Source organism: Panicum hallii, chromosome 7 (assembly GCF_002211085.1).
Source record: "Panicum hallii strain FIL2 chromosome 7, PHallii_v3.1, whole genome shotgun sequence".
In the NCBI taxonomy this organism is placed as follows: Eukaryota; Viridiplantae; Streptophyta; class Magnoliopsida; order Poales; family Poaceae; genus Panicum; species Panicum hallii.
Genome location: NC_038048.1, coordinates 776,169 through 784,054, shown reverse-complemented (window position 1 = coordinate 784,054; position 7,886 = coordinate 776,169). Strand labels below are relative to the sequence as shown.

Here is a 7,886-nt window from a genome sequence, read left to right as displayed (position 1 = left end):
GGCCGGCCAGCATGTCTCTTGTGCGTGCTAGGATGATGCCTCCTGTCAGTCTTGTATGTATTTATTTTTATATATGTACGTATGTAGCAACCAAGCGACTGATACTCTCCCTCCGGTTGAAGTGAGATCCTTCTTGTGAACGAGAAGCCATCGTTGATCGATCGATGGGCGACAAGGCGACGCTGAGGCTCGCGAGGCAGGAGCTGGAGGACCTCTACCTGGGCGTGCCGGACGACTCGGTCGATCTCACCTTCAAGGACCTCGCCTCGTCCTCTTTGCCGGCGCCGGCCACCACCGCAACTGCTGCCGCATCAGCTGATGGTGCTGGTCAGGATGATGAGCTCGACAACAAGCAGCAGCCGTCCCTGGCCAGGTCGTCCACCAACATCTTCACCTACAGACCCTTGGAGGATCACTATGATGCCGCCGCCGCCGGCGGCGGCGGCGGCGGCGGTGGAGCCCTGCTGCAGCTGCCGCCGTCTCCTGCTGCTCCTCCAACGGCGCGCTTCCCTCACCACCATGACGACGACGACGACTATGACGATCAACAGCACCACTACGCAGCAGCAGCTGCAGTTGCAGGCACCACCACCGGAGAAGGCCGCCGGTCCCGGAGATCGCACGTGGCCGATGATGCCGCTGGAGGTCGCCACCACCGGCGTGCGGCGCATAACAGCAGCAACTACAACCGGCCGGGCATACCGCACTCCAACATCTGCGCGCTCTGCAACAACTACGTCTACCTCTTCCGCCATCGTTGCTTGGTACCAGCAATTGTTTGTTCTGTATATGCGTCTGACAGATCATTTGATGATCATAGATCAAGGATTTTTTACACAATTGATCAATCTGATCGATGAACATGATAAATATATATATCTAGGTGTGCGGTCGCGTGTACTGCCGGCGGTGCGTGGGCGCCGGCATGGGCGACATGACGGAGGGCCGCAAGTGCGTCGACTGCCTCGGCCGCCGCTACAGCCACAGGTACATCCACCGCGCCGGCGACACCGGCTGCGGCTTCTGCTTCTGGGGATACTACCCCAACGCCAAGGCCGTCACCGCACAGGAGCTCATCTGGGCGGAGAAGGGCCCCGCGCCGCGCAGGCGGCCGCGACCGCCCGGATCCTCCGTCTCCACCTCCTACGGCGGCGGCAGCGGCTACTACAGCAGCACGATCAACTCCGCCTCCATGAGCATGACCATGAACAGCGACAGCAGCATAGCCATGATGAAGATGAACGGCGGCGGCCATGCCTCCAGCGTCATGCCGGCATCAGCGTCCTCCTCCTTTGTCGCGCCTTTCCCACATAACCCTCACGCGCTTCCCCTCTGACTCTGATCTGATCCCTAAGTTCACCCCATACATTTTTTTTCTAGGAGCAGCTAGCTCGTGATGCGCACATTGCTTGTATAATTATTATTAGTCAGCGAGTCTGGTTTGGAAAATTTATGTTTAAACAGACTGTGACCATGCGTATGTGCTTTTGAATCCACCTATTTGAATTTTCTGCGGTGTACCTTGTGGTTTCAGCTGAACAGAATCATTGTTTTTGAGCGCCAAGGTCCAGAAAATGAATGGTACCGAGCCAGAGAAAGGTTAATTTGAACTGTGAACAGAAATTTTGACCACTTTTGAGTTGGAGAAAACTAAAAATGTGCCATGAAATGAACTTCTGATTGTAACTTCTAAATAGCATGGGGGCAGATGAAATTTGGGGAAAAAGTAGCTTAAGTTGGAGATCTCAAGACACAAGGAGAAAGTGTTACCACCCAAGTACCTGACGCTGATGCTTCGCCGGCTGAGGAAGAGAAGCGTACTCCGGGAAGGCGCCAACGGAAGATTAACTCCAAGGTCGGCATCTCGCCGTCGCCTAAGAAGAAACATCCAGTTCTACCCAGTTGCCGTGCTATCGATTCCTGCCATAGAAGTACGGTAACATCTGGTATCAGAGACACGATTCTGGCACCGCACGATCATCAAACCCGTCTCCAAATCACCATGCAGACCGACGAGCAATTCGATCGCATCCTCAACATGCTGACGGAGAGCAAAGAGGGGATTGATGAGCTCAAGCAGGCGATGCAAGAGAAGCACTCCGCCAAGGACGAATTCGACGCCTGGAAGCCTGAGGTGGACAAGACCGTCTCCAATCTCCAGATCGCCGTCGACAATCTCGGCTACCGCGACGAGCAGCTCATCGCCGACTCTACCCCGACCCTCAAGTGCGACGGATCCCCCATCGATCACCCGGGGCCTGTCCTCGGGAAGTCTTATCCCCTTCAGGCGTCGGCCACCGCCCATCTGGTGGCGTCCTCCTCCAAGGAGGCGGCGTCAGGGCCTCAAGGCCACCGCGTTGAAAATCAGAACTGGGGGACTGGATTTGGAACGGTTTATACCATTTCATCTCCACCTCCGGTCACAGGTGCGAACAAATTCCCAAACAAACCTTCTATTCCTTTCAGTTTGGAACCACCGTCACACCGTGACCAGAGTAGTATGCCCAATTGGCATCATGCTTTTTCTCAGCTGAATTTCCCTGAATTTGATGGTACAAATCCAAAACTGTGGATCCGTCGTTGTGAGACATTCTTTGATGTTTATTCTGTTGCCAAACATCTTTGGGTTAGTTTAGCTACTATGAATTTCATAGGTTCTGCAGCATTTTGGTTACAATCTATACAGTCTCGCCTTGCCACAATTAGCTGGGAAGAACTTGGTGCTGCTATGTGTGCTCGTTTTGATAGAGATGAGCAAAATCACTTAGCGTGTGTTCGTTTCCTAAGGTCTAAAGTTTAGACCCGTCACATCAAAGAGAATCTTGTCATTTAGAACTATTAAATAAAGTCTAATTACAAAACTAATTGCAGAACCCCAGGACTAATTCGCGAGACGAATCTAATAAAGTATATTAGTCCATAATTAGCGGATGATTACTGTAGCATCACTATGGCAAATTATGGATTAATTAGGCTCATTAAATTTATCTCGCGAATTAGCACCCATCTGTGCAAAAAGTTTTGTAATTAGACTTTATTTAATACTTCTAAACGATAAGATTCTCTTTGATGTAACGGGTCTAAAGTTTAGAGAGTAGAAAACGAACACACCCTTAGTCAGACAGTTTTTCTGTATCAAGCAAAACCACTACTGTGTCTGATTACATTGAGACTTTTGGTGACCTAGTCCACCAAATGTTGTTCCCACAATTTCACATTCTGTTATTACCAATCGTTTCATAGATGGTTTAAGAACAGATATTAGAGCAATTGTACTTGTTCATAGGCCACAAGACTTGGATGCTGCGAGTTTCTTGGCTCTTTTGCAGGAAGAGGTGTCTCTGGACCTTCCCCGGAGAGAATTCAAGACAGCTGAGCGCTCATCTTATCAGAGAAGATATTCTGCTGAACCCATCAAGCATATACTGTCTCCCTCTACTGTTACACCTAGCAGATCTACGCAATCTGCCCCTACTGAAGACAAAGGCACTCATGAGTCTGCCAAGTCAAGATCAATGGAAGATAAGATGTCAGCTCTAAAAGCTTATAGAAGAGCAAAAGGACTCTTTTACAAATGTGGAGAGAAGTGGAATCCTAATCATAAGTGCCCTACTGCTGTTTCACTTCATGCTATAGAAGAAGTTTGGCAAATCTGTTCTGAACCTTCACCTTCTGACTCTGAAGAATCTGACTCAGCTGATGATTTATGTGCTCTTTCTCTGCAAGCTGCCAAGGGCACTGAAGGCTCACAAACTATCAGATTGAGAGGTTTTGTCAACAATCTTGAAGCATTTATCTTGGTTGATTCAGGCAGCACTCACTGTTTTATCAATGAACAGTTAGCTATGTCCATTCCTGGCTGGAAAACCTTGATTACACCTGTATTGGTTAAAGTGGCCAATGGTAATATTTTCACTTGTACACATGAGATTCCCGAATTGATTTGGGGCATTCAGGGTCAAACCTTCAGAACAACAGTTAAAATTCTTCCACTGGGCAGTTATGATATGATCTTGGGGATGGATTGGTTGGAATCCAACGGTCCTATGCAGGTTCATTGGCAACGTAAGTGGATGATGTTTCAGTATAAGGGCAAGACCATCACACTTCAGGGAGTTCATACTGTTATGGGTTCTCCTATCAGTGACCAACAAGTTCAAGCCCTGATCAAGAATGACTCTATTCTGCATGTCATACAACTCAATGCTGTTGATGTTCAAACTGTTTCACCTGAATTGCCTCCTGAAGTCAGTCACCTTCTTCAACAATTTGCTTCATTGTTTGAAGAACCAAAAGGGATACCTCCCTCTAGACCAGGTGATCATCAGATCCCTCTTCTACCTGGTGCTCAGCCATTCAGACTCAGGCCATACAATTATAATCCTGCACAAAAGGATGAGATTGAGAAGCAGATTTCAGATATGCTCAAAAAAGGGTGGATTCAATACAGTTGTAGCCCTTTTAGCTCACCTATCTTGCTGGTAAAAAAGAAAACAGGTGATTGGCGCCTTTTGTGTTGATTTCAGACGTCTCAATGCTCTTACAGTGAAAAACAAATACCCACTGCCCATCATAGATGAAATATTGGATGAATTATTTGGAGCTTGTTGGTTTTCTTCCTAGGACATGTGCTCAGGATTTCACCAGATCAAAATGCAGAAAGCGGAAGAGTTCAAAACTGCATTCCAAACTCACAATGGCCACTATGAATACAAAGTCATGCCCTATGGGGTAACAGGAGGACCAGGAACATTGCAAGGGGTAATTGAATGAGATTTTATCTCCATTTCTTAGGAAGTTTGTGGGTGTTTTTATAGATGATATTCTATTCTATAGCCAAAGTTGGTCTGAGCATTTATTACATCTGGAACAAGTGTTTACCGTGTTGCAGCAACATCAGTTTCATGTCAAACTTTCCAAATGCAAGTTTGCCAAAAAGGAGTTGTGCTACCTTGGTCATGTCATTAGTGCTGCAGGGGTGTCCACAGATCCTAACAAAGTGGAAATCATAAAAATGGCCAACTCCTTCATCTGTCAAAGATATCAGAAGCTTTCTTGGTATGGCTGGCTATTATAGGAAATTTGTGAGAAACTTTGGTCTTATTTCTAAGCCTCTCACAAATCTTCTCAAGAAAGGTGAATTGTTCGTCTGGACTAGTGTGACTGAAGAGGCATTCCAAACTCTCAAGCATGCTTTCATCTCTGCACCTGTACTAGCAATGCCCAATTTCTCCAAGCAATTCACTATGCTCCACAGATGCTTCAGATTCTGGTGTTGGTGCTGTTCTTCAACAAGATGGCCATCCCATAGCATATATCAGTAAGGCTTTGGGAGTCAAATCAAGGGGATTATCAACTTATGAAAAAGAATGTCTTGCCATACTGATGGCCATTGATCAGTGGCGCAGTTACCTGCAACATTCTGAATTCATTATTAAGACAGATCAAAGATCCTTAACACATCTGGAAGAACAAAGAGTCACAATACCTTGGCAGCAGAAAGCTCTGACTAAACTCTTGGGCCTCTCTTACAAAATTTAATATAAGAAGGGAGTGGACAACAGAGTAGCCGATGCTCTCTCTAGAGTCTCTCATGAGCACATGTCTGAATTAGCTGCAATTTCTATGTCACACCCCACTTGGCTTACAGAAATACAGCATGCATATTTACAAGATGAAGCAGCAGTGAAACTTCTTTCTGAACTGTCTGTCTCCTCACCTGTTGGTTATTACTGTTTAAAGTCTGGCATTATATATTACAAACAAAGAATCTGGGTGGGTAATTATACTTCTCTGCAACAGAGAATTCTGCAAGCATTACATGCTAGTGCCATTGGTGGGCATTCTGGTTATGAAGTAACTTATAAGAGAATCAAGAGACTTTTTGCTTGGCCAAGAATGAAACATGACATCAAGAATTTTGTCTCTCAGTGCTCTGTTTGTCAACAAGCAAAATCAGAACGAGTAGCTTACCCTGGTCTTTTATCCCCTTTACCTGTTCCTGAAGGGGCCTGGCAAGTGGTGACATTGGACTTCATTGAAGGTCTGCCCAAGTCAGCTTCTTACAACTCTATTCTGGTTGTGGTGGATAAAATGTCGAGGTATGCCCATTTTCTACCTCTGACCCATCCCTTCACTGCATTCCAACTGGCAATGGTCTACATGAACAATGTTTTCAAGTTGCATGGTCTACCCACTGCCATGGTATCTGATCGTGATAGGGTGTTCACTAGTACAGTTTGGCAAGAACTATTTAAACTTACTGGTACTCAATTACGCATGAGCACGGCCTACCACCCGCAAACTGATGGCCAGACTGAACGGGTAAATCAGTGTCTTGAGACTTGCGTTGTTTTGTTCATGCTTGCCCAACCAAGTGGTCTCAATGGTTATCCTTAGAGGAATTCTGTTACAACACATCTTATCACTCTACTCTGGATAGCACTCCCTTTGTTGTGCTATATGGTCATGAGCCCAGGCAACTTGGTATTGATGGCATTGTAAGGAGTGGCTACAACAAAGATCCCTGATGCAACAGCTCCTACACCAACATCTACTTCGAGCACAAAAACACATGAAGTTTCAGGCTGACAAGAAGAGATCATCTCGTACTTTTGATGTTGGGGATTCAGTATTCTTAAAAATACAGCCGTATGTTCAGACATCTCTAGCTGCTCGGTCTTCCAATAAGCTCTCTTTCGGATACTTTGGCCCATTCTCAATTGACAAAATTGGCGATGTTGCTTATAAGCTGAAGTTGCCTAAGGGTGTACCATTCACCCAGTCTTTCACGTGTCACTTCGGAAGAAAGCTGTTCAACCAACCACCTTGGTAAGTCCCAAACTGCCTGACTTGTCTAATGAGTTACAGATACCCCAACTTGTGCTTGATTGTCACCTCCATCAACGCCAAGGTAAGATGATTGCACAAGTACTAGTTCGGTGGTCACACTAACCACCTGAACTGTCTACATGCGAAGATGAAGACGCTCTACGCCAGCAATTTCCTGGAGGTCCGGCTTGGGGACAAGCCGATTCTGAAGAAGGGAGGGATGTTACCACCCAAGTACCTAACGTTGTTGCTTCGCCGGATGAGGAAGAGAAGCGTACTTCAGGAAGGCACCAACGGAAGATTAACTCCAAGGTGTTTGGGTAAGACTGGGTTCGCTAGGCCCAGGCCCGTGTAATAATTTAGCCCAGATTCGAGGAATGTCGTGAGGTTAAATTCCACTCCCTGCGTGGAGAACAGAACGAACAGAACTTGTATCCTGAACAGACCCGGCGTGCAGGGTCGGCATCTCGCCGTCGCCTGAGAAGAAATATCCAGTTCCACCCAGTTGTCGTTGTGACAACCAACCTTATTAAGAGCATGGATTAACCCTAAGTAACTAGGGTTAAGAAGATGAAAAGGAAAGGAGAAAAGGAAAAGAAAGGAAAAGGAGTGAAGAGAAGTCAAACTGGATCAAATTTGGTTAAACTTTGACCAAATTTGAAAAGTTTGAATACTCAAACTCTCTGAAGGGTTTCAAACAGCATATTTTGATAAAATACATTCAAATTTAAGTATGGAATTCAAATTCCACAAGAAAGAAGTTGAATTCGAGGGGTCACATGAAAGGACAAGATGGCTAATTAGCCATTTTCAACGGCGTATATTTGGAAAAGTTGCTAAGCAAGTCCACCTTTGATCAGTATGGAAATGTAGTACAAAGTACATACTTTGCAATGGAGCCAAAGATGTATGTTTTGAAGGATAGAAGAATTTACTTGAAGGGCTCAAAGTTTGAAGGAAATAGTGAAACAGCTCAACACTAAGAATATTTCTAAGTGTGGCTATACAGTGATAAATGCTCAACTTGGAGCCTAAATAAAATGTGATTTTGTACA

The 7,886-nt window shown here is 45.8% G+C and overlaps 2 protein-coding genes across 4 annotated transcripts; both read left to right on the top strand.

Annotated features, from left to right (window-relative positions):
* The first annotated feature begins 1,636 nt into the window (after nt 1-1,636).
* On the top strand, nt 1,637-7,360 carry LOC112900964. The gene is made up of 2 exons (XM_025969758.1): nt 1,637-2,763; nt 3,113-7,360. The coding sequence occupies exons 1-2, from the start codon at nt 2,003-2,005 to the stop codon at nt 3,159-3,161; spliced, it is 810 nt and encodes a 269-aa protein (XP_025825543.1). The 5' UTR covers nt 1,637-2,002; the 3' UTR covers nt 3,162-7,360.
* On the top strand, nt 3,481-7,360 carry LOC112900963. Of its 3 annotated transcripts, none has more exons than XM_025969755.1 (2): nt 3,481-6,831; nt 6,980-7,360. In XM_025969755.1, exon 1 carries the CDS (start codon nt 3,516-3,518, stop codon nt 4,518-4,520), a length of 1,005 nt encoding a protein of 334 aa, XP_025825540.1. In that variant the 5' UTR covers nt 3,481-3,515; the 3' UTR covers nt 4,521-6,831; nt 6,980-7,360. The 3 variants fall into 3 exon arrangements, with proteins under 3 accessions (XP_025825540.1, XP_025825542.1, XP_025825541.1); XM_025969757.1 differs by having other exon boundaries at nt 6,919-7,360; XM_025969756.1 differs by having other exon boundaries at nt 6,914-7,360.
* Nucleotides 7,361-7,886: the final 526 nt, after the last annotated feature.

Coding starts and splice junctions, on each gene's coding strand:
- LOC112900963 (XM_025969755.1), top strand. CDS start 3,516: ATGGAAGATAAGATGTCAGCTCTAAAAGCTTATAGAAGAGCAAAAGGA.
- LOC112900964 (XM_025969758.1), top strand. CDS start 2,003: ATGCAGACCGACGAGCAATTCGATCGCATCCTCAACATGCTGACGGAG. Junction 2,764..3,112: donor GATAGAGATGAGCAAAATCA/CTTAGCGTGTGT, acceptor AACGAACACACC/CTTAGTCAGACAGTTTTTCT.